Source organism: Scyliorhinus torazame, chromosome 23 (genome assembly GCF_047496885.1).
Source record: "Scyliorhinus torazame isolate Kashiwa2021f chromosome 23, sScyTor2.1, whole genome shotgun sequence".
In the NCBI taxonomy this organism is placed as follows: Eukaryota; Metazoa; Chordata; class Chondrichthyes; order Carcharhiniformes; family Scyliorhinidae; genus Scyliorhinus; species Scyliorhinus torazame.
In genome coordinates, this window is record NC_092729.1 from 62,963,782 (window position 1) to 62,990,205 (window position 26,424).

A 26,424-nucleotide genomic window follows, 5' to 3' on the forward strand; every position below is an offset into this window, starting at 1 on the left:
CTTAATATCTTGAATACTTTGATCAGGTAAGCCCTTGACCTTCTAAATTCTAACAATAAAGACCTAATTTGTTTAAAATCTCCTCCTAAATTCACCCCTGTAGTCCAGGTAAACCTATATCTCCCTCCCTCCGAGGTTAAATTGCCATTCCTCTGATGCTGCCAGTACTCCAAATGGGGTCGAACCAGCGTTTGATGCAGCTGTAGCATAACCGATGTGTATTTGTGCGGCAACCTTCGAGCATTCTATTAGCCTTGGTAATTATTTTTTGCAGTTGTTCGTGGTTTGTGAAAGATCTCTGCACTTGAATTTCCAAAACTTTGGGGGTGGACTGTAGGTACCATCTTTCCATTTAGAAAGTACTTTGTCCCATGCTTTTCTGGTCCAAAATAGATAACCTCACACTTGAAGACATTGAATTCCACCTGTCACAATTTTGCCCATTTGCTTCGTCTGCTATTATGCTACCATCTGCAATGTCTACAATGCCATCTGACTTTGTATCACCAGCAAATTTGGATATATGTTCTGTGATATCATGCACGTTATTGATGAATATTGTTAATAATTGGGGCCTCAATACAGATCCCTGCAGTAAACCACGAGTCACATCCTGCTAATTAGAGTACCTACACATTACCCAATTAGAGAAGCCCCCATAGATTGCAAATGTACCTTGTCCATGCGGAGAGCAGTCGGTCAATAGGAACATTTTCAATTACTTTCACAGGAACAAGGGGGGGTGAAGCATAAATGCGACGTCTCGAGAGATGAACAGAACGACCCCTGAACGGCCATGTTCTGTATTTCCTAATTAGGGTCTTTATGACTGATCAACGAATTATTTTGTTTTAAATGTAGAGTACCCAATTCATTTTTTCCAATTAAGGGACTATTTAGCGTGGCCAATCCACCTAGCCTGCACATCTTTGGGTTGTGGGGGCGAAACCCACGCAAACACGGGGAGAATGTGCTGCCTATCAACGAATTAATTTAACATTTTAAACATCTAAATTTAATGAATCTACCTGATAGAAATTCTGCAAGACAGTTTTATTGATACTGGTAGAATAATATAATTATTAATGTCAGATATGATTTATTTACACCATTCCAAGACCAATAGATTATTCCTGGAAGTAGCCAGTGGGATGTCGATGGTTTCGCATTGCATTGTTATTGCAGGTTAGGATGGAGGTCCTATTCCATCCCCTCACCCTCTCCCCCGCAAAGGAAGAACGATCAAATTTTAGCTACTGGGCACGTAGTCTACAGTATCCTGGGGGCAAATAATGGGGTTAACATATGGCCATCCAGTCATTTCGCCATCTACTTCTTATAATCAAATTTACAGTTATTGGTGTTTTTCTATTTATTCCAAATAGGTGACCATGGACCTCGATTGGTTGGTGGTGAGGACAGATGCTCCGGTCGGGTGGAAGTGCTGCATGGAGAGCAATGGGGGACGCTGTGTGATGTTCACTTTGGTTTCGAAGCCGCCAGTGTGATCTGTGAGCATCTGCAGTGCGGGGCGGTGAAGGAAATCCCGAGAGGCGCTCAGTTTGGAAAGGGAACACATCGTATGTGGAAGGAGAACTACAGGTGCCGCGGGAATGAATCCCGCTTGTGGGAGTGTCCGCTTTCATCCGCTGAACAATTTAACAGCTCACACGAGAATGACGTCAGTGTGGTCTGCTCGGGTGAGTTCGCTGAATCTCTCCAGACTGAGAATAACCGGATGTGGACACAGCACAAAAATAAGTCACGCGCTCCACATGGTCCGTTCTGCAAAAGTAACTCACCCAGTCACTCCTTCCCCATTTGCGCACTGGCCCAGCGGGTTGCTCTCCCAACATTCGTCAAATTATCTTCTAGAAAACACGATTGTTCCTTATCCATCACCTTCCTGCAAAGCTCCTTCCAGATCTAACCGCTCGCTGCATTTAATAAGGAAACAGTTTTACCTCAGATTACATCTCTTCTGCACTCTTTCGAGTTTAATAATGTCCTTTCTACAATACGATATAGAACTGTACAGTATTCCAAGTGTGGCCTCACAATTATCTGGGGCTGTTTTAGCACGCAGGGCTAAAAAGCTGGCTTTTAAAGCAGGCCAAGGCAGGCCAGCAGCACGGTTCAATTCCAGTACCAGCCTCCCCGAACAGGCGCCGGAATGTGGCGACTAGGGGCTTTTCACAGTAACTTCGTTTGAAGCCCACTTGTGACAATAAGCGATTTTCATTTCATTCATTATCTTGTGCAACCTCAGCAAGACGTCCCAGTATTCAATGTTCTGACCAAAGAAACCAAACATGCTGAATGCCTTCTTCACCACCCTGTCCACCTGCGACTCCAACTTCAAGGAGCTATGGAGTACAGGGTCTACTCCCATTTGGAAGCAAATGGCCGTATTAGTGAGAGGCAGCATGGTTTTGTGAAAGGGAGAGAGTCTCACTAACTTGATAGCGTTTTTCAAAGATGTCACAAAGATGATTGATGTAGGTAGGACAGTGGATGTTGCCTATATGGACTTCAGTAAGGCCTTTGATAAGGTTAGGGTTAGGGTAGACTGGTACAAAAGTTTAAGTCAAACGGGATCAAGGGTGAGCTGGCAAGGTGGCTACAGAACTGGCTAGGTCATAGAAGGCAGAGAGTAGCAATGGAAGGATGCTTTTCTAATTGGAGGGCTGTGACTAGTGGTGTTCCGCAGGGGTCAGTGCTGGGACCTTTGCTGTTTGTAGTCTACATAAATGATTTGGAGGAAAATATAACTGGTCTGATTAGTAAGTTTGCAGATGGCACGATGGTAGGTGGAATTGCGGATAGCGATGAGGACTGTCACAGGATACAGCAGGATTTAGATCGTTTGGAGACTTGGCGGAGAGATGGCAGACGGAGTTTAATCCGTAAAAATGTGAGGTAATGTATTTTGGAAGGTCTAATGCAGGTAGGGAATATGCAGTGAATGGTAGAACCCTCAAGAGTATTGAAACTCAGAGAGATCTAGGTGTACAGGTCCACAGGTCACTGAAAGGGGCAACACAGATGGAGAAGGTAGTCAAGAAGGCATACGGCATGCTTGCCTTCATTGGCTGGGGCATTGAGTATAAGAATTGGCAAGCCATGTTGCAGCTGTTTGAACCTTAGTTAGGCCATACTTGGAGTATAGTGTTTAATTCTGGTCGCCACACTGCCAGAAGTGTGTGGAGGCTTTAGAGAGGGTGCAGAGGAGATTTACCAGGATGTTGCCTGGTATGGCGGGTATCAGCTATGAGGAGCGGTTGTAAAAACTCGGTTTGTCCTCACTGGAACGTCGGAGGTTGAGGGGCGACCTGATAGAGGTCTACAAATTATGAGGGGCATAGACAGAATGGATAGTCAGAGGCTTTTCCCCAGGGTAGAGAGGGTCACTTACTAGGGGAATAGATTTAAGGTGCGAGGGGCAAGGTTTAAAGGAGATGTACGAGGCAAGTTTTTTTACACAGAGTGTAGAAGATGCCTGGAACTAGCTGCCAGAGGAGGTGGTGGAAGCAGGGACGATAGTGACATTTAAGGGGCATCTTGACAAATACATGAATCGGATGAGAATAGAGGGATACGGACTCAGGAAATGTAGACGATTTTAGTTCAGACGAGCAACATGGCCGGCCCGGTCTTGGAGTGCCGAAGGCCTGTTCCTGTGCTGTGCTTTTCTTTGTTCTTTGTTCTATGAACCTGTACCCCGAGATCTCTTTGTTCTGTAACTCTCCCCAACTCCCTACCATTAACTGAGTAGGTCCTGCCCCAATTCGATCGACCAAAATACATCACCTCACACGTATCTAAAGTAAACTCGACCTGCCATTCATCAACCACTAGCCCAATTGTTCAAGATTATTTTGAAATCCTAGATAACTTTCTTCACTGTCCAGTATGCCACCAATCTTGGCGTCCTGATGACAAAATGCACATAATCTGGTGATGTTGGCCTTGCCGGTTGAGGGAGTAAGGCATTTCATATTGCCCGCTGTGTTTCATATATTACAACAATAGCTGCACTTCAATATACACACCTATGACAGCAACGTGCTTTGAGGCACTGGATGGACACGAACATCATTCTGTTCTCTACGTTTCATTACTTTATTACCAACAAAGAGTCACTTCATATTCTCCTATGTTACATGTGATCTGCTCTTTTGCTTCCATTCCACCACTCTCAATGTCCTCTTGCAGTTTACGTGTTCCATTGTGGACTGCACTTCAAGCTTTGTTGTAAGTTGCAGAGTTTGAATTTGTAACCGTGATATCACGCCTGGCTAATTAATATCTCTTTCAGGAAAGGAAGGACCATTTACAAATGCAGCGTATCTCTTCTTCCATTGACAAAGAAAGAAGCCCGATTGTTTAACACTGCTAGATGTTTCCAGCCAAACAGTCAATTTCCCATGCTTACAGCCTTCATCCTTTTGATTACTTAGCTTCCCTGATAATCCCATGTGACCCTTTAACAAATCTATAATGGAAGTCCAGAAAAAACACATCAGCCGTAGCACCCTCATTAACACTCGCTGGTGCCTTGTCAAAAACACCATAATGGGAGTTATGTACAGGCCTCCTAACAGTGGTCAGGACCAGGGGCACAAAATGCACCACGAAATAGAAAGTGCATGTCAGAAAGGCAAGGTCACAGTGATCATGGGGGACTTCAATGTGCAGGTGGACTGGATAAATAATGTTGCCAGTCGACACAAAGAAAGAAATTCATTGAATGTTTACAGGAGGGCTTTTTGGAACAGCTTGTGATGGAGCCCACGAGGGAACAGGCCGTTCTGGACTTAGTGTTAAGCAATGAGCCAGACTTGATAAAAGATCTTAAAGTAAGGGAACACTTAGGAGGCAGTGATCATAATATGGTAGAATTCAGTCTACAATTTGAAAGAAAGAAGGTAGAATCAGATGTAAAGGTGTTACAGTTAAATAAAGGTAACTACAGGGGCATGAGGGAGGAACTGACGAAATTCGACTGGGAGCAGAGCCTAGTAGGAAATACAGTAGAACAGCAATGGCAGGAGTTTCTGCGAGGAATTGAAGACAGAGTACAGAGGTTCATCCCAAAGAAAAGAAAGGTTATCAGAGGGGGGGAATTAGGCAGCCATTGCTGACAAAGGGAGTCATGGAATGCATCAAAGCAAACGAGAAAGCCTTTCATGTCGCAAAGAGTAGTGGGAAGTCAGAAGATTGGGAAGGCTTCAAAAACAAACAGAGGATAACAAAGAGAGAAATAAGTAAAGCGAGGATCAAATATGAAGGTAGGCTAGCCAGTAACATTAGGAATGATAGTAAAAGTTTCTTTAAATACATTAAAAACAAACGGGAGGCAAAAGTAGGCATTGGGCCGCTCCACAATGACGCTGGTAATCGAGTGATGTGAGACAAGGAAATAGCTGAGCAACTAAATAAGTACTTTGCGTCAGTCTTCACAATAGAAGACATGAGTAATATCCCAACCATTCAGGAGAGTCAGGGGGCAGAGTTGAATAGGATAACTATCATAAAGGAGAAAGCGCTAGAGAAACTAAGAGGTCTAAGAATTGATAAATCTCCGGGCCGAGATGGGCTGCATCCTAGAGTTCTAAAGGAGATAGCTGAAGAAATAGTGGAGGCGTTAGTTATGACTTTCAAAAGTCACTGGAGTCAGGAAAAGTCCCAGAGGATTGGAAAATCGCTGTTGTAACATCCCTGTTCAAGAAGAGAACAAGAAAAAAGATGGAGAATTATAGGCCAATTAGCCTAACCTCGGTTGTTGGCAAGTTTCGAGAATCCATCGTTAAGGATGAGATTTCTAAATTCTTGGAAGTGCAGGGTCGGATTAGGACAAGTCAGCATGGATTTAGTAAGGGGAGGTCGTGCCTGACAAACCTGTTAGAGTTCTTTGAAGAAATAACTAATAGGTTAGACCAAGGAGAGCCAATGGATGTTATCTATCTTGACTTCCAAAAGGCCTTTGATAAGGTGCCTCACGGGAGACTGCTGAGTAACATAAGGGCCCATTGTATTCGAGGCAATGTACTAAGATGGATTGACGATTGTCTGTCAGGCAGAAGGCAGAGAGTTGGGATTAAAGGTTATTTTTCGGAATGGCAACCGGTGATGAGTGGTGTCCAGCAGGGTACAGTGTTGGGGTCACAGCTGTTCTCTTTATATATTAACGATCTAGATGACGGGACTGCGGGCATTCTGTGTAAGTTTGCCGATGATACAAAGATAGGTAGTATTGAGGAGGTTTGGAGGCTGCAGAAAGATTTAGACAGTTTAGGAGAGTGGTCCAAGAAATGGCTGATGAAATTCAACCTGGGCAACTGCAAGGTCTTGCACTTTGGAAAAAAGAATAGAGGCATGGACTATTTTCTAAACGGTGACAAAATTCATAATGCTGAAATGCAAAAGGACTTGGGAGACCTAGTCCAGGATTCTCCAAAGGTAAACTTGCAGGTTGAGTCCGTAATTAAGAAACCACATGCAATGTTGTCATTTATCTCAAGAGGCTTTGAGTATAAAAGCAGAAATGTACTTCTGAAGCTTTATAAAGCACGAGTTAGGCCTCATTTAGAATACTGTGAGAAAATTTGGGCCCCACACCTCAGGAAGGACATAGTGGCACTGGAGCGGGTCCAGCGGAGATTCACATGGATGATCCCAGGAATGGTAGGCCTAAGATACGATGAACGTCTGAGGATCCTGGGATTATATTCATTTGAGTTTAGGAGGATGAGGGGAGATCTGATAGAAACTTACAAGATAATTAATGGCTTAGATAGGGTGGATATAGGTAAGTTGTTTCCATTAGCAGGGGAGACTAGGACCTGGGGGCACAGCCTTAGAATAAAAGGGAGTCACTTTAGAACAGAGATCAGGAGACATTTATTTAGCCAGAGAGTGGTGGGTCTGTGGAATTCATTGCCACAGAGGGCTGTGGAGGCCGGGACGTTGTGTGTCTTTAAGACAGAAGTTGATACATTCTTGAGTTCTCGAGGAATTATGGGCTATGGAGAGAGGCGGGTAAATGTACTTGAAATCAGCCATGACTGAATGCTGGAGTGGACTCGATGAGCCGAATGGCCTTACTTCCGCTCCTATGCCTTATGGTCTTATGATCTTGTCATCAAACTTCATGAAGCTGAATAAATAGGATTTGTCTTTCAGTTATCGAGTTGCGTTCCTTTTGGTTAATCCATACTGGTCCAATGGACTGCGAGTTTTGTTCCAAATTATTATTTCTAATCATTTGCCAACTGGTAACATTCCACGGAATAACACACAGTAACTAAGGTATACTTACATGATTTCTTGAACAAAGGAGAAGTAAATACTGTGACTGCCATCAGCAGCAGCTAAGACGAATTGCAACAGTGTGTGTCTTATCTCTAAGTCTACTAAAACACATCGTAAATGCCCGTTTATTACCGACTATGAGGGCATGCCCTTTGATATGCTTAACGTGTTACAATCATGCTTGTAAAAACATTTATCTATCTACGTATCTATCTATATATAATATATATACTCTGTCTATCTATATACCTGTCTGTCTGTATTTTCCTATTTTGCTCTTATTTCTTTCTTACATTGCCCTTTTCTCCTCTGAAACATCTAAACTTTATTGTGTTCACAACGGTATGCGCCACATGAAATATTCCATTGGCAGACCTTCCTATTTTGTTTACTTCCATCACTCCATTCGTCCAGGGAACAATGGCGTTAACATAATCCTGCACCTGTTTGAGTCAAGCTCCCATCATAATAATAATCTTTTATTGTCAGAAATATGAAGTTACAGAGAAATGCTCCTAGTCGCCATATTCCGGCGCCTGTTTGGGGAGGCCGTTATGGGAATGGAACCGGCGCTGCAGGTCTTGTTCTGCATTACACACCTGCTGTCTAGCCCATCAGCGCCATGTGATCGTTCAAAGTATCTAACTGCGCTGAAACGTCAAAAAACGTCATTACACCTTACTGTATTTTTACATAACAGCACGTTCAATCTACTTTCGTCCATGTTACACTCACTTATTATTCTTACACTGACTGATATGACGCTCTTTACTCCTGTAATGCCATCTGCATTTTACAAATTCCCTGCACAATTGTTGTTTTCGCCCAAATATTACGTTGCTCCCCAATTCCTTGCGACATTCGTTCAAATCTACATAATTGAAAAGCAAATTAATTGAAATATCTGCCTCTGTTCTGTTCATTTGCAATAACATCCCAGCCGCTATTGGTCCCTCGCTCGCCAAACTGTTCCAGTGTCCGAGGACTGTCTGTCTTCCCTCGAGCACCATCTCGCAAGCAGTTCTCTCCCCTTTTATACTCCCCAGTCATGCTGGGATTAACGAGGAGGCCGCTGCAGCTGACATACTGCTTACTAGATTGTTCCTGGTTGCATTAAAGACCATCCCCGGGATCATGTCAATCATTCAACTTGTTCCAGACACGGATCAAGAATTTACGAAGTGGCACCATTCAGCTTGGCTATTGCCAAGAAAAGACATTTAAGTTAAAAATTCCGCCCTGATGAGGAGTGACAGCAAATGGGTAAAGTTGCTGACCTTTAACACATTTTTTAAAATTCTGTAGACAAAATCTTGTCACTGAGATTGATGAATGGAGGAAACCGGTGTGAGGGGCGAGTGGAGATTTACTACAACCACAGTTGGGGCAGAGTCCAGGACAGCCTCTGGGACATGGATGATGCCAAAGTTGTCTGTAGACAACTGGACTGCGGCCGCGCGATAGCCGCTTATAATGCTTCAAAGTACGGCGAGAGTGAAGGACCTGTGTGGGTGTATAATGTCCAATGTAGAGGAAATGAATCACATCTCTGGAGCTGCAGCCCATTTGAACAGAATCCGATTCTCAATAACAGCAATGGCGTTGGGGTTCTGTGTTCAGGTAATTAATGAACTCTCTGTTACGGAAACATGAGGGACATTTCTGAAGTGGGGTCCAGTGGGAATAAGCGTCAAGGGTCTATTGTGTTCCTTATTAACGTTCATTAACAGTGGAACATGATTGCAGAATAAGAGGAGACAGCTGTAAATGAACAAGAGAATTGTAAATGTTGTTGCGCCTTTAGCAACGCATAAATAAATTCGCATCATCAGAAATTAAATTAAGATTTATCCAGAAATGTTGTGTTCTTACTGTGGCTCATAGAACTTTACAGTGCAGAAGGAGGCCATTCGGCCCATCGAGACTGAACCTGCTCTTGGAGAGAGCACCCTACCCAAGAGCACACCTCCACCCTATCCCCATATCCCAGTAATCCCACCCAGCACTAAAGGCAATTTTGGACGCTATGGGCAATTTAACATGGCCAATCCACCTAACCTGCACATCTTTGAACTGTGGGAGTAAGCCGGAGCACCCGGAGGAAACCCACGCACACACGGGGAGAATGTGCAGACTCCGCAAAGACAGTGGCCCTCAGTGACAGTGACTCATATCTTGGTCAGAGGGTGAGGGAATCATTGTGATTTCGCCTGGGAAGGAGATGATCGTTAAGGAGGGAATACAGACGTTTTGATCAATTGTCTAAAGCCGTGACCACAAATTTTGCAGGAAGCAAGTTGTGATGCATAAAACGAAAATTATAGATGATAATAATAAAAATCTTAATTATTGTCACAAGTAGGCTTACATTATCACTGCAATGAAGTTACTGTGAAAAGCCTCTGGTGGCCACATTCCGGCGCCTGTTCGGGTGCACAAAGGGAGAATTCAGAATGTCCAATTCACCGAACAGCACGTCTTTCGGGACTTGTGGGAGGAAACTGGAGCACCCGGAGGAAATCCAGGCAGACACGGGGAGAACGTGCAGACTCCGCACAGCCAGTGACCCAAGCCGGGAATCAAACCTGGGACCCTGGAGCTGTGAAGCAACGAAGCAAACATAGGTTAGCTGAGGTTTTGGGGCTGACGTCAGCGGTTATGCTCACCATTTGGAATGCGTTGGAGGTCGCGAGGGAAGGGGGTAGTATATTTCACGTTGAACATGGTATTACGAACTTAAAGTTCATTTTCATTGTCGCAGCGGGCAGAGCAGACCAGGAGAGTGGGGAAGAGGGTGACGGCTAAAATCACATGCAAATTGATTCGGATAATTTTACAAAGTTTGATTAAATTCAAGTGTATGACATCTATAGCATTCTCGCTCTCTGTCGCTCTCTCTCTTTCTCTCTCGCTGTCTCTCTCCATCGCTCTCTCTTTCTCTCTCCCTTCCTCTTTCGCTCCCCCTCCCTCTCTCTCGCGCTCTCTCTTTTCCTCTCGCCCTCTATTTCTCTCTCTCTCGCCCTCCATCTCTCTCGCTCTCTCTCAATCTATCTCGCTCTCTCTCGCTCTCTCTCCCTCCCTGTCTCTCCTCCCGTCCCTCTCTCTCTTTCTCTCATTCTCTCCCCTCTATCTATCTCTCTCTCTCTCAATCTATCTCGCTCTCTCTCGCTGTCTCTCTCTTTCTCTATCTCTCCTCCCCCCTCCCACCGGCTCTTTCTCGCTCTCTCCCTCTCTCTCTCCCTCTCTTTCTCTTCTCTTTCTGACTCCCTCCCTCTCTCCCCCTCTCCCTCTCTCTCTCTCTCTCTGCCTCCCCCTCTCTCTCGCTCTCCCTCTCTCTCTCTCTATCTCCCGCTCTCTCTCTTTCTCGCTCCCTCTCTCTCTCGCTCTCTCTCTCTCGCTCTCTATATCTGTCGCTCACTCACTCTCTCTCTCTTCGATCTTTGTCTCTCTCCCCGACCATCTATTTCTTCCGCTCGTTGTCTCTAATACTCTCCACTATCTCTCCATCATCCCCCCCCGCCCCTTCCAGCTCCCCCGCACTGATCAGCGGTACATCAGTCAATGCGGACAGACCAATTAGGAGGAGTCGGCTGCACAGACAAATGTTCTACACATTTGGCTACACATCGAGCCCGCGCTGACATTCAATAAGATCAATAATGCTCTGATTGCAGCCTCCTGCCTCCTCCAGATACCGTTTCACCTCCTTGTTTATCAAGATTGAATCTACCTCTGTCATAAAAAATACAAACACTCCGCTTCTTTAATCTTACAGATAGAAATTCTCAACGACCCGTGAACTTCAGTCAGATGCGTGGATTGCGCCTAATTTAGCAGCACGGTAGCATTGTGGATAGCACAATTGCTTCACAGCTCCAGGATCCCAGCCAGTTTCGATTCCGGCTTGGGTCACTGTCTGTGCAGAGTCTGCACATTCTCCCCGTGTGTACGTGGGTTTCCTCCGGGTGCTCCGGTTTCCTCCCACAGTCCAAAGTTGTGCAGGTTAGGTGGATTAGCCATGATAAATTGCCCTTGGTGTCAAAATTGCCCTTAGTGTTGGGTGGGGTTACTGGGTTATGGGGATATGGTGGAGGTGTTTACCTTGGGAAGGGTGCTCTTTCCAAGAGCCGGTGCAGAGTCGATGGGCCGAATGGCCTCCTTCTGCACTGTAAATTCTATGATAAAATATCTACATAGTGCTAGATTCTCCACTAAGCGTAAATACTCTCCCCATTTACCAAGCTATCACGACCCCACCAGTATATAAAATTAAGGCTCTGATGAACCTCTCAGCAGTAGAGGAGTTGGGTTTCTAGAGAAGGTCACGGCCTGAAAGGTCAACTCCCGTTCTCTCTTCACAGACGCTGTATATTTTGAGAAATTTCTGATTTATGCCAATTTGAATTAATGAGTGAAGAGATCAAGTGGAGTTCCCGTGACAGAAATGCGCAGCAACAAGGAACATTGCAAATTGCTAAATCAAAACGGTGTAAGTGGCGTGATTAATAAGAACACATGCAGTTGCTGGTAAAACTGTGCATACAGAATTCAGACCACAAGGGCAGAAAGGTGGCGCAGTGGTTAGCACTACGGCCACCCGGCTCCGAGGTCCCAGGTTCGATCCCGGCTCTGGGTCACTGTCCGTGTGGAGTTTGCATATTCTCCCCGTGTTTGCATGGGTTTCGCCCCCACAACCCAAAGATGTGCAGGCTAGGAGGATTGGACATGCTAAATTGCTACTTAATTGTAAAAAAATGAATTGGGTACTCTACATTTTTTAAAAATAGAAATCAGCCCACAGAGACAAAATGGAAAACAAAGCATCGCCGAGGACAGGTGGAGGGACATTAGAAATGTCTGTACATTCTGCATTCTTTCTTTTCGGTAAGTCTAGATAGATGGTCTGTGGAATCTATCAAATGTCAGGGACGGATCAGAAATATTTCAGCTGCACATCATATCGTTCAAATTGAATGATGAACTACACATGAGGAATAACATGTTTTACTGTATTTCTTTCTCTCAGAACACAAGCAGCTAAGACTTACGGACGGTGGAAGTCCATGTGCTGGCCGTGTTGAGGTTTATTACAATGAGAAATGGGGCACAGTTTGTGATGATTCCTGGGATGTAACCGACGCTCGACTGGTTTGCAAACAGTTGGGTTGTGGAGATGCATTGCAGCTGACACTTCCTGCTTCTTGTGGACCAGGCACTGGGCCAATTTGGTTGAATGAGCTGGATTGCTTCGGGAACGAATCTTTCCTCTGGGATTGCCCCAACGCATCATGGGGAAGTCATGACTGCAGTCATAAAGAAGATGTGAAGGTCATGTGCTCAGGTAAATGTGATCTCAATCGCTGAATAGTCTTCAGTGCCCAGTGAAAATTCGTCCACAAGATATTTTAGTGAATTACAGTGAGAGAGATAGAGAGAAAGTAAGCAGAAAGAGAAGATAAACTGGCAATTTGGATCGTCCCATGTGCACCCCTGTATCCCCAAAAGATCACTTAATAAACCCCTGTCGATGTTTCCTTCTGTTCCTCATTGTCTCTCCTGTGTACTGTTCTAAGCTCTCCTCAAACACATCGGCACCATTCTTCCCGAAGATTACATGTTCCAAGTCCTAATTTCATCGTATTCTCTGGGCAGTGCGCAAATGTTTTCATACGAAATTCCAATGTTTTCATACTTAAGATAGATTTAACTCCACTAATTGGTGGTGGTGGTGGGGGGGGGGGGGGGGCGGGGGGACGGGGCGGGGGCGGTGATTGATCCTTCTGTATGACTATATGCATTGGCTCTGCAGAATGTCGACTGTTATTGTCCAATGAGTATGAAGCCACTTTAATAGCGCCACAAAGAAAATCACAATTAACCGGTCCTTTGGTGTCTATTATTGTTTTTGTGTATTTTGTGCATTTGTGCCTTGAATATACATCTCAATTTCCTCAGTTACAGCTTGCCATAATTTTTCCGATTGAAGGTCCAAATGGCCGATGTCAATGTTACACTTTCATGACTACAGGCGCAAACCGCGTCTAAAATTTTGCTCGCCGAATTTACCATTGTTTTGCAAACATTTTTTCAACAAGTTCTACTAATAGGTCAGAGTGTCGAACCTGGGCGAAATCATGTTGATAATCACCCTGCCGATTTTCACAGCATTCCCCGGCTAACCGTCCTACAAGGTTTTCAAATCACCAACGGCGGGAGGTCGTGCAAATGTTTGTTGAGGGGATCCGTGCCGATCATTCTTGATCATATAATTGAATTTCAGCTAATTTGCTGTTACCGATTATCATAGATTATCATAGAAGTTACAGTGCAGAAGGATGCCATTCGGCCCGTCGATTCTGCACGGGCTCTTGGAAAGAGCACCCTACCCAAGGTCAATACTTCCACCCAACCAATTTTGGACACTAAGGGCAATTTATCATGGCCAATCTACCTAACCTGCACAACTTTGGACTGTGGGAGGAAACCGGAGCACCCGGAGGAAACCCACGCACACACGGGGAGGGTGTGCAGACTCCGCACAGACAGTGACCTAAGCCGGAAGCGAACCTGGGACCCTGGAGCTGTGAAGCAATTGTGCTATCCACAATGCTACCGTGCTACCCTTAAGAACAAATTATCTACACTATATCATTTTACCGTTATCCATGTACCTATCCAATAGCTGCTTGAAGGTCCCTAATGTTTCCTACTCAACTACTTCCACAGGCAGTGCATTCCATGCCCCCACTACTCTCTGGGTAAAGAACCTACCTCTGATATCCCCCCTATATCTTCCACCATTCACCTTACATTTATGTCCCCTTGTAATGGTTTGTTCCACCCGGGGAAAAAGTCTCTGACTGTCTACTCTATCTATTCCCCTGGCACGGATTCCCTCTGACGTAATGAAGGCAAATGCTGACCGCAACTACTGAAATTCGTACAGGGTGACTCAATGTACATTCAACATTCACCAATCAATCTAACTTCATGTGTGTTTGTGTTTAATTCATAGAGCACAAAGAGCTTCGGCTGGTGAATGGAAAGCATCGCTGTGAGGGAAGAGTGGAAATATTTTACAATGGGATCTGGGGAACATTGTGTTCTGACAAGGTAGATAAGCGCGATGCTGAAGTGATCTGTAAACAGTTACAGTGCGGTCCCCTCGTGTCCATTAACTATGAGGCTTGGTCATTCGGTGAAGGATCCGGCCCTATTTGGCTCGATAAAATTGACTGTGGTTCACATGAGACAACACTATGGCAGTGTCAGTCAGACCCCTGGGGCCAACACAACTGTCATCACCGAGAAGATGCAGGTGTTGTCTGTTCAGGTAAGAAAATTATGTGAAAGTGCCGGCCTGGGACTGGGCTGGAAACAGTATGATGTCTTACAACACTAGGTTAAAGTCCAATTTGGAATCACTAGCTTTCGGAGCGCAACTCCTTCGTCAGGGGAGCGATGAAGTCTCCCCTGATGAAGTAGCTGCGCTCCAAAAACTAGTGATTTCAAATAAACCTGTTGGGCTTCAAACTGATGTTATCAGAATTCTCAGCAGGTAAGAAAATACATTTATCGATGTTCAGGTGTCATTTTAAACATTGATATCTAATAGAATCAGCATGTTTCTATTCGCAACAGAATCCAATGTGATAGAGCCGGAGCACCACATTTCACGGCAATGCACTGGTCAAACAGGTATTTGCCATTTTGTATTTTATCTACATCGTTTGAATTGTATTTCTTGCTTTTATTATGTCGATAATAATAACTGATCTCTTTGCCAGATTCTGGGCTGACGTTGCGGCTGGTTGGAGGTAATACTAGGTGTTCTGGGAGAGTTGAGATATTGTGTAATAACAGCTGGGTCACGGTATGTGATGACTCCTGGGATATGGCCGATGCTGAAGTTGTCTGCAGGCAGCTGGGTTGCGGCCTGGCTCTACAGGCTCCAGGTGGAGCCGCGTTTGGCATGGGTGACGGTGCTGTCTGGCTCGATGAGGTCAGGTGCACCGGAAGCGAATCCATTCTCTCTGACTGTCCATCCTCATCCGCAGCTCAACCTGATTGCCATCACAAGGAAGATGCCAATGTGATTTGTTCTGGTAAGGGTACGGCATAAGGTGTGGTGGTCGTTGCTGCGGGACGGGGTACTTGCACTTTGTGGTGTTTAATGCAATTCTTACGAAATTAAAAACGCATGTTTTATTTCAAGTAAATTCATAACGTGTTGTCCATTATTTTTGCATCATTCATTCCTCATTCCCAGAATTACCGCAGAGATCTTCTTCCACACCTGCAGGTACTTATTACCAACACATATCATTCGTATTAGCGCTAGTCTTGTTGATGTTTTCTTGTTGTTGATAATTTCTTTAGATTATATGTGTGGCTTCAGAACTTTAAACACATTAAAGAATATCAGTTGGCTTCCCTGTGTTAAAACGTCTTCTAAACTTTCATTAAGGACAGAAAGCGGAAACCACTTACACCCCGGAAGTGATCTGCATCACCCTGGGAGTCCTGTTAATCTGTGAGTTGATCGCACTGCTGCTGGTAATGCGGAACAAGTCAAATAGAAAAGGTGAGGGTGCAGTTATCCTGGTGCATTTCCATTGGATCTCGCATATTGATTCATATACAGACCAACCTTCAGTTCATTGGCCATTTGAAAAGACTGTCACTTCTCCTTGTTTAAACCTAATTTAAAATCTTACTCTGGTTTTGTTCGTTGGTTTCGTTCACGTCAATAGTCGACTCAGTTTTCTGTGACGATTAAATTGTAGAGTTGCCTACATGTCCAAATTTAAGTTCCCAGTTAATATGCCAGAATCCCAGATGCTCCTGCCCTGGATCAGAAAATGTCAGTGAACCTTTCTGGCTCCTGGGATCAGATCCAAATCAATCTTCTTCCTTTATTCAATTCTTCAGTTATACGTGTGCATCCGTCCCACTCGTGCAGGTTGTCGGTACGGTTGACAACCTCGAGCTCCCTAACCGGAATCCATCAATACCACGGTAGCACAAGTGATTAGCACTGTTGCTTCACAACGCCAGGGTCCCAGGTTCGATTCCCTGCTCGGTCACTGTCTGTGTGGAGTCTGCACGTTCTCCCCGTGTCTGCGTGTATTTCCTCCGGGTGTTCCGATTTCCTCCCACGGTCCAAAGACGTGCGGGTTAGGTGGATTGGCCATGACAAATTGCCCTTAGTGACCGAAAATGGTTAGGAGGGGTGACTAGGTTACGGGAGTAGGGTGGAAGTGAGGGCTTAAGTGGGTCGGTGCAGACTCGATGTGCCGAATGGTTTCCTTCTGCAGTCTATGTTCTATATCTGCAATCTGACAATTATTTGAGATTTGCTGAATTAGTCAATGATTATTCCGCATCCGAACACAATTATTGCACTAATATCCCAAACATCAACAGCCTCCCGTTCGAAGTAAAGGACAATTAGCTCTCACACAGATGTGTCACGTTAGGAAACATCACCACCTCAATGGTGTTTCACACCTGATGCTGTCGACAGCGATCAGACACAGTCTCTGCCAATGTCTCTTCCACAACATTTCCATGTCCATCAGAATCAATCGATCTTTTCCGAAGATTAAATCAAGTTAATTTTTACTTATGTGTCATCTCCTTGGTTTCAGATAAATATGTGCACATTCAGAACATCTCTCTCTCCCATACAATGGCACAAGAAGCAACCTGCAGAGTCACAGTTTTGCACACACATGCACGCATATACACACACACACATGGACGCATACACACACACATGTATGCATATACACACACGCACCATATATACAGACACATGTACGCATACATACACATGAACGCATGTACATGCACACATGTACGCATATACAGACGCATATACCATATATACACACACACTTGTACGCATATACACACGCATGCACGCATATACACACATGCGCACACTCACTGACTCATTTATGCACAATGGTACAAATAGTCTCACTCCAGAGATATATATCTCTCCCTCCGGCTCGCTCGCACGCATACAGACACTCGTATAAACACACTCACCCTGCCTCTTACACACATATACTGTTTTCACACACGCAGTTTCACTTGCACACACGTCCATATCCCATCTCTCCTGCACACAAACGCCAACACACACGCTCGCACTCACCCTCATGCACTCATGAAATGATTCACTTGCGTACACGGTATCTCTCTAATTTGCTCATGTACATACACACACATAGACACCAGCAATACTCATGCACACTGCCTCTCACACACACTCAGTCACACACACACCAACATATACCCATTCTCTCTCTCACACATACAATCAGTCACACATACATTAACTCGTTACAACCCGCACATATTCTCTCTGCTTCTGTTTAATTCTCTCTTAAGTTTGCTCCCACACACAAATACCAACATACACACACTCTCTCTCACACACACATGTAAAAGCATTCACTGATTTACTTGGGTACAGGTTATGTTATTATTTCCTCAAACCTGTTCTCTCACACACACAGGAACGCTCGGAAACGCTCTGTCTCTCTCCCTCTCTTCTCTCTCTCTCTCTCTATCTCTCTCTCTCTCTCTCTCTCACACGCACAAGCAGTGGCGAACAGACTATCTCCCTTTCCCTCTCGCACAATGACAAAAATAGCAACCTATAAAGTCACACTCACATACAGACTCGCACACACTCACACGAACACTCACGCACACCCAAGCACACTCGCTGACTTACTTGCACGGATGGACATACACACACGCTCTGCGGGTCTTGGTTTCTTTCCTGCTCTCTATCGCACAGGCACATAGACATAAACAGCGCCAGTCTCTCCCTCACACACGTGCTCACTCACACACTTGCACAAACATTGACGCCACTCTATCTTTCTCCCGCTCTAGCTCGCTCTCCCACTCACACAAAACAATAATTTTCGCACTAGCACTCACTCTCACACACCCATAGGCAGTCACTGATTCACTCGGCGAGACACACAATTTCTCTCCCTTGCTCTATAACTCTCCATCTATTTGTATCTGCGTGTGTCAGACACGCACACTGGGCTAAATCGCTGGCTTTGAAAGCAGACCAAGGCAGGCCAGCAGCACGGTTCAATTCCCGTACCAGCCTCCCCGAACAGGCGCCGGAATGTGGCGACTATGGGATTTTCACAGTAACTTCATTGAAGCCTACTCGTGACAATAAGCGATTTTCATTTCATTTCATTTCATTTAAGTTAACTGTTTTGGTCTCTTAATTATGGTCGCTATGAAGCTTTCTTTATTTTCATTCACAAATACTAAAGGCAATGCAATGCAACAAATGAAACGCTCCGTCTTCACTCCAACAGGTATCGTCACTGCCAACTGGGCTTCGCCATTCGCTTTGTACCCTGCAATTTATGAAGAAATTGACAATATCCCCCCTGGAAAGGAGTCAATCCAGACCCATGCATCAGGTTTGCATTTTCAATTCTAAATGCACTATACACCGGACAAGTAACTGTTTAATTGTAGCCCCGTTGAAAGTGCTCGTATGCAGCAGCGTTATTTCAGTGTTCGGTATATAGCGAGAAGAAAAATGGAATTGGTGAAGACTGTTTCTGCCCATTTTTGCTCCACTCTGTTCCACTCCTTGGTAAATAGCGACCTGAGCGTTTGTATCAGAACCAGTGAACAACACACAGCGTGTTGTTGCAATATGAAACACTTGCAAAATTCACCTATAATTACCAGATTCATTTCAACATACGTACTTTGAATGGTTTACATCTTGGCAATAATAATCCGGCTGTTATCTCATACTGGAGAGAAATCTAATTGGATTGTTGAACAGTGATTTGGGTGTACAAATATACCAAACACTAAAATATCGGTGCAGAATAACGACACCATCAAAATTAAAACACACGTAAGCGTTTATTTCCAGATGGATGGGATTGAGATTTAAAGAGGTTAAGCAGAACCTCCAAACAACATCTGTGACATAACATTTGGAGATTTGGCTGCGGTTCTGGTCTGAATGTTATCAAATTCAATGAAAACTCATAGGGGCTTGTGCAAAGCAATTGCAAAGATGCTCCTCGGGCTGATTCAAGAAGGACTGAAGTGAGAAGAAAAAAATCTTCTGATTTTCTAACTCGGATTCTGTCGAGTCGACCCAGCGGAGATAAGTCTTTCTCCAGTCTCGATTTAACTGCTCTAAAATAAAAGTGATGGAGATCCTTGGGGTCAGGACATGATTCAGGAGAATGAAACCCTGCCAACGGATATTGTAATAAAGGGTTACATTTGAAATTATATACACTTTTCTGATATACAATGCCTATCTCTAATTGGGATGCACTATGTGTTATCCTGCCTGTTACAGGGTAGCAGGTCTATCTCCAGTTGTCCTGATCTGGTGATACTGAATCTTCCTCTTTTCACTGAATTGCGCATGGTGACTCTGTTCCGAACATGTTGTTTATTCGCAAACACCAGGGAATTCTATGTGCACTGTTAAATTATTGTGATCTCTACTCCAAGGGACACAATGTTTCTGTGTTGTTTTCCGTTACAATGTTTCTGGGGCATCAATATATCCAATTATAATCCGTTTTCTTTTGTCTTTAACAGGCTCTGCTTCCAATGACTCCCTGAATCAGATCGGATATTACACCAGTCACAGTTTGGGCGACAAGGATGCTGAATCAGAAAACCGGGACTGGGAAGCGTCTAGTGTTCAGGGTGGGTGTATTCTCACTTTCTAGTTGATGGTGTTCACACTTTCAATCCAGAATAACATTGTAAATATCGCAAAGAACAATGATCCACATACTGGAGAACGTTTCAATTTAATTTAATTTAAGCAAATCGGCAAACATACATTATGACGAAATGAACTTCATACAGATCGCTGTCTGTTGTACAGAGGTATAAAACATTCAATTCATGTTGTTTTCCCCGATGAAGTGAGAAGTGAAATGTGGGCGCAGATATTTTTTAAATTGCATTCATTTAACGCTGACCCGACCAGATGTTATTGTCCAACCCGAACGGCCCTGCTGGCAATTTGGAGGGAATTCATGAGTAAACGGCATTATTGTGGATCTAGATTCACATGTGCGGCATAGCAGATCAGGGTGGCTGACTGCTTTCCCTCAGGGGACAGGGGACAGGAATAAAGCAGACTATTTAATACACATTCGATATTGAATTCCCGTTATTTATTGAATTCAAATGTCACTCTGTGCCATCGGGTGCTTCGAAATCGGGTATGCACCGACGATCTTCGGGTTCGAGAGAACGATTTGAGCTGTGACACTGCTCTGCCACCACCTCCCAAAATGTTCTCCGTCATTCGTTGGAATCCAGTGACAATAAACCACAAAATAAAAATGCAAAATTGACGTGGATCAATGATTTTCCAACCGATTAAACTCAGGGAACCTGAAGACCAAAATGGGTCCACTTCTCTGCCCTTCTCTTTTTTGGTGGATTAACATTCGAGGGAATCATTCTCATTATGCAGGAAATATAATTAGCTCCAGTGAAAATCACCATTCTCTTCTATGTTCGCTTCCAGACGTTGATGATGACGTTGAGGCAGAAACTGTTGACTCCAGGCGCCGACACTTGCTTCTCGATCTCGCCGCTGCGGATCTTTCAACGCTGACAATTGCTGGCGGTGATGCCTCTACTCTGGGTGAGATACGCCTTTGATGCGTCCCACAGCCGAGTTCCATCCGGGAGGAATGGACAAGCGAGAGGCTGCAGGGGATGTAAGGGGCTGGTTTAGCTCAGTGGGCTAGACAGCTGGTTTGTGATGCAGAACAAGGCGAGCAGCGCGGATTCAATTCCCATACCAGCTTACGCGAACAGGCGTCGGAATGTGGCAACTAGTGGATTTTCACAGTAACTTCATACTTGTGACGATAAAAGATGATTCGATATGTAGTCCATTCCATCCGGATGTGGCACACAACCGCGTTAATGGCAGTTTCTGCTGTCATTCGGCACAATTACATTTCGGAAATAATGAGTTTATCCTTCAAATAAGTTTATACTTGTTCAGTGTGAAACACCGAGCAGGAAATCCTTCCAGTACTCATTCTGAGTCTCCTGATTGAGGGCGCATACATTGCCACCCAGCGGGACAACACACCAATGTTATGCTTGTGGAAAACAATGTTATTTCATTCTGACACCAGGCAAGTTCCACACCCTCATGCTTTTACCATGCATAAACCATCGGTGCGCCATCTATCTCGCAGTCATCCCATTATTAATCCAACTGCTCTTTCTCCACATAGTAGACAACACTCTACTCTGGGTGAGATACACCACGGTTATTCCCCTTTACCGGCATCTGTTCCAACTAACAGTTGAAAATACCGAGAATGTTTGCATATAGCATGTAAGGATTGTTTAGATCATAGTGAAACTTGTTGAAAGTTTCAACTTTCAGGGCAGCACGGTAGCAATGTGGATAGCACAATTGTTTCACAGTTCCAGGTTCCCAGGTTCGATTCCGGCTTGGATCACTGTCTGTGCGGAGTCTGCACATCCTCCCCGTGTGTGCGTGGGTTTCCCCCAGGTGCTCCGGTTTCCTCCCACAGTCCACAGATGTGCCGGTTAGGGGGATTGGCCATGATAAATTGCCCTTAGTGTCCAAAATTGCCCTTAGTGTTGGGTGGGGTTACTGGGTTATGGGGATAGGGTGGAGTTGTTGACCTTGGGTGGGGTGCTCTTTCCAAGAGCCGGTGCAGACTCGATGGGCCGAATGGCCTCCTTCTGCACTGTAACTTCTATGATCTATGAAAGTCCTCTTTGTCCTTAAGGCCGTTTCTTTACACCTTTCAGGTTTAATGAAGAAGCACAAGGAGGCAACATCCCTAGGCATGTGACCGACTGGCGGGAATGTTCAGTGTTAAACAAAAGAAGAGAACCCAAGATTTTCCAACAACGTGTTCATGCCAATAATGTGTCACTTCGCGATATAAGAACTGGTTTAGTTTATTAAATATCAAATAAGAATGTGTTGAGTACCGAGATTCACGACGCTTTGTCTTCATGAACCTGCATTTCACTGACATTTCATAGGGACATAGAAACTGGGATCAGAAATAGGCCATTTGGAACTTTGCGCCTGCTCAACTATTTAATACGATCATGGCTGACGCTCAATTCCACATTCCCGTTTTGAGAACTCGGCAGCTTCGCTAATCTCTGAGTGAATCAATTTTTCCTCATCCCAGGCATGTGACAGGCGTGTTGCCTAAATTACCGCCTATTCTGATACTGTGTCCCCTAATTCTATACTCCCCAACAAGAGTGGTTCAGCGGCACAGTTAGCATGGCTGTCTCACATCGCCAGGACGAAGGTTCGATTGAAGCCTTGGGTGACTAGCTGTGTGGAGTTTGTACGTCCCCCCGCCCTATCAGCGTGCTCCTAAAGATGTGCACTCCAGGTCGTATTGAACGTTTTCCCCGTGTCTGCGTGCTCTCAGTGCCCGAAGATGTGTACTTTGGGTTGAGTTACAGGGTTGGGCGGTGATTGGGCCTGTCAGAGTGCTCTTTCAGAAGGTCGTTGCAGAGGCGATGGGGCGATTGGCCTGCTTCTGCGAACTTGCTCAACTTGTGTCAACCTTTAAGTCTCCTTGCATCTTACTCACAACTCATAATTACGCCTCGTTTTGTGCCGTCAAAAACCTTGGAAATGTGACATTTTGTGTCATCACACAGATCATTTATATACATCGTGAACAGCTGGGGTCCAAACACTGACCCCTGCGGTATCACACTAGACGCTGCCTGCCAATCGGAAAATGGCACATTTATTCCCGTCTGTCAACTAATTCTCAGTCCATTCAAATTCATTACCCGTGTGCAGCAGGGTGGCGCAGTGCTTAGCATTGCTGCCTCACGGCGCCGCAGTCCCAGGTTCGATCCCGACTCTGGGTCGCTGTCTGTGTGAAGTTTGCACATTCTCCCCGAATTTGCGTGGGTTTTGCCCCCATATCCCAAAGATATGCAGAGTAAGTGGATTGGTCACGCTAAATTGGCCCTTAAGTGGAAAAAATGAATTAGGTACTCTAAATTTTAAAAAAGTCAAAGACATTACTCCCTAATCCAGCTGTTTTTATTTTGCCACTACAATTTTATGAGGGAATTTACCCAATGTATTCTGAATGTCCGTATGCGTTACATCCACTGGATCTGCCTTATCTTCGCTCGTGGTTCCATCCTCAAACATGTCCAGTGGTTAGGCATGATTGGCGTTCTATACACCCATGGTCGTTTTGTCAAATCCTGTTCATGCTGTCCAAATGATCTCATATCACTTCTTTTTATAATAGACTCGAGCATCAGACTAACTGGCCTGCAGTTATATATTTATTTCTTCTCCCTGCCTTTTCATTGGTGGGAATACTTTTGCCACACTCCAATCTGTATTCAAAGTCTATAAACATTTGGAAGATGGCCATCAATACATCCAATATTTCCAGTTCCATGTCCTTTAATATACTGGGATGTAGACTATTAGACCCTGGTGATGTATTCATTTTACCCCCTAAGATTCCCAAACACTCGTGTCTTACTAACTCTGATTTTCTTCAGTTCTGCTCCTTTACTGGACTATTAGCTCGCTACCAATACTGGCAGATTATGTGTGCCCTCTTTTGTGAGGACAGAAGCAAAGTGTGTAATTCTTCTTCCATTTCGTCGTTACCAATTCCAATTTCCACGGCTTCTGCCCGCACCGACACTGGTCTTAAGCATTTTGTCTTCACATATTCACAGAACCAGCTTCGGTGAATTACTCTGTTCCCTGCAATATTACTGTTATCCTCTAATTTCCTCTCTTGGTCATTTTTGTCCTCATTTATTGAATTCTTTATTTGTCCTCCTTTATTTAAATGTTCCCAAACCTGAGGCTTGTTATTTTATTCCCCCTGACGATTATATATATATATTGTCTTTGGATTTAATATTATCCCTAATTTCTTATGTGAGCCATTGTTGAGCCACGTTTCCGCCTTTGATTTTCTTTGTGCAAGACAGGAATTAATAATTGTTGTCATACATGCAGACGTGCTTTAAACGTGAACCATTGTCTATCTACCATCAACCGTTTTAGTAAGATTTCCCAATCTATCCTTGTCAATAATATCCACGCATGTCCCATCATTCAGATTCAGGATCCGAGGTTCTGATTACACTACTTCACTCTCCATCTTAATGAATACATGGAACACATTCGGGTTATACTCCGCCAAGGGAACCCACAGCACTAGATTGTTAATTAATCGTTTCCCATTGTAAAGACCCTGTCTAGAATAGTCAGTTAGCTGGTTGCTTCACCAACATTTTGGTTTATAAAACCAATTCAGGAAGTCCCCCTCCGCTATTCCAATGCTCGTTAGGTTTGCCCAATCGCTATAAATCAAAGTGACCAATGATTACAATTTTAGATGTATTGAATTATTCATCGATTTCTTATATAATAGCTTCGCTTTCACCCCAAATGCTGTTTCTGGGCCTTGAGGCAACACTGGAAAGACGTTTGTGTCCCTTGGTATTTCTTACCTCCACCGTACAACTTCCAAATCAGGATGTTGGGAGTATATATATATATTGTTCCTCACTATTGGACTGATTTTCTGCTTTACAAACAATGCCCCCTCCAACTCAGTTTTCGTATTGGCTGTACTTCCTAATTTTTGAATATACCTGGATGTTCAGATTGGAAATTTTAACCTTGAAATTGAGTATTTCACTGTCCAGCTTTGTTGCATGGGTGAATCTTAAAATGTATTTGTTTCTTGAGCTGACATGAATTCATGATGTTTATTCGAACATAATTTTGTAACCACTTTATTTCTGGATGTCACTTGCAGTGACGATTGGTTTGAACCAGCAATAAATATTTGTTTTCCATGTATTATGACTTTCAACACGGCGCTCTACTGAATGACCACAGCCTGCTGAAGTCCCATGGCGGCTAAATACAGTCATCCAAAATGTTGTTTCAACTCAGTGACATCTCCCCCTGTCCGCCCTACTATCAATAAACCAACATCCATCATTAAACCATACTTTTCCAGGCCATCACATAATCATAAAAGCTGCAGTTCTGCATCACACAGTCTCAGATTTCGCAACAGAACGTTATGTTGACATAAGTGAATCTTTCCATTGTGTAAAACAATCACAGCTACAAGAAATACATTATTTAAAATTCCTTGGAGTGAAACGCAATAATGCCAACTTCAAAATCGCTATTGATCATTCTGTTTACTATTATTATGTCAGAATTCTGGTTAATTAAAGCCCTACTAATGTAATAAACACGAATCAGTAAAATCAGATACTGGAGCTAATAACAAACACATAGAAGTTCGAAATGAATGTCGAAATTATTCGGCAGCGCTCCTCTCTTGGCTGTCATCCCATGCACAGCATACTCCCAGAGGCAGCAATGCGGGTCATCTGCTCAGCACCAATTCGCCAAGCCTCCCCGTTAGCGGAAATTCTAAAAACAAGAAGGACGAATTGTTCTTATTTAAATGGAGGGGAATGAGGCAGGCACAACTGAACAGCAAGGCTGAAATATCACATTCCCGCAGGTAGTCATTCGCCAAGGGAACGATCGCATGGACAGAGCTGGTCGGCGATTAGCTTAATTATACACACAGAACTGATCAAACATGGGGTCATCACAAACAGGCTGGGGAAAATGCAGTTAGCTCATCATCCGGCACGTTGGCAGTGTGCATACCACTGCTCCCATTAGCACAGTACTGGCCCGGGGAGCCGTGTGCAATTCACGTCTCGGGTGAGTGCTCTGTGTGACGTTTGCAGTTTCTGTCCGCAGTCTCATTTTTTCCACAGTTCAAAAATGTGCAGGTTAGGTGCATTGGCCATGCTAAATTGCACCCTCGGGTAAGCAAATGGTGAGGTTGGGTTACTGAGTAAGGCGGGCTCAAGTAGGGTGCTCTTTCCTCGGGGGCTCTTTCCAAGCCTGCCAGTGCAGACTCGATGGGCCGAATGACACTGTAGGGATTCTATAATCCAAAGGAATAACGATAGACCAAAACTGGCGACTGTGGAGGC

General features: G+C 44.4%; 2 protein-coding genes across 2 annotated transcripts; both read left to right on the forward strand.

Moving 5' to 3' along the window:
• Positions 1–214: 214 nt before the first annotated feature.
• On the forward strand, positions 215–15,130 carry LOC140399663 (scavenger receptor cysteine-rich type 1 protein M130-like; the record flags this gene model as incomplete). The annotated part of the gene is made up of 7 exons (XM_072489207.1): positions 215–257; positions 1,386–1,700; positions 8,620–8,934; positions 12,341–12,655; positions 14,330–14,647; positions 14,956–15,012; positions 15,102–15,130. Coding segments are annotated over exons 1-7 (1,392 nt in total), but the record flags the coding sequence as incomplete, so codon positions are not given.
• Positions 15,131–15,196: 66 nt separating this feature from the next.
• LOC140399611 (antigen WC1.1-like) lies at positions 15,197–25,040 on the forward strand. The gene is made up of 7 exons (XM_072489136.1): positions 15,197–15,419; positions 15,584–15,616; positions 15,782–15,898; positions 18,678–18,785; positions 19,945–20,055; positions 20,894–21,013; positions 22,171–25,040. Exons 1-7 carry the CDS (start codon positions 15,209–15,211, stop codon positions 22,212–22,214), a joined length of 744 nt encoding a protein of 247 aa, XP_072345237.1. The 5' UTR covers positions 15,197–15,208; the 3' UTR covers positions 22,215–25,040.
• Positions 25,041–26,424: the final 1,384 nt, after the last annotated feature.

What these genes read in the sequence shown, in the direction of transcription:
- LOC140399611 (XM_072489136.1), top strand. Translation starts at nt 15,209, where the DNA reads ATGGCCGATGCTGAAGTTGTCTGCAGGCAGCTGGGTTGCGGCCTGGCT. An exon ending in AATCCAGACCCATGCATCAG is followed by an intron (nt 18,786 to 19,944) that starts GTTTGCATTTTC and finishes TGTCTTTAACAG; the next exon opens with GCTCTGCTTCCAATGACTCC. An exon ending in GGAAGCGTCTAGTGTTCAGG is followed by an intron (nt 20,056 to 20,893) that starts GTGGGTGTATTC and finishes GTTCGCTTCCAG; the next exon opens with ACGTTGATGATGACGTTGAG.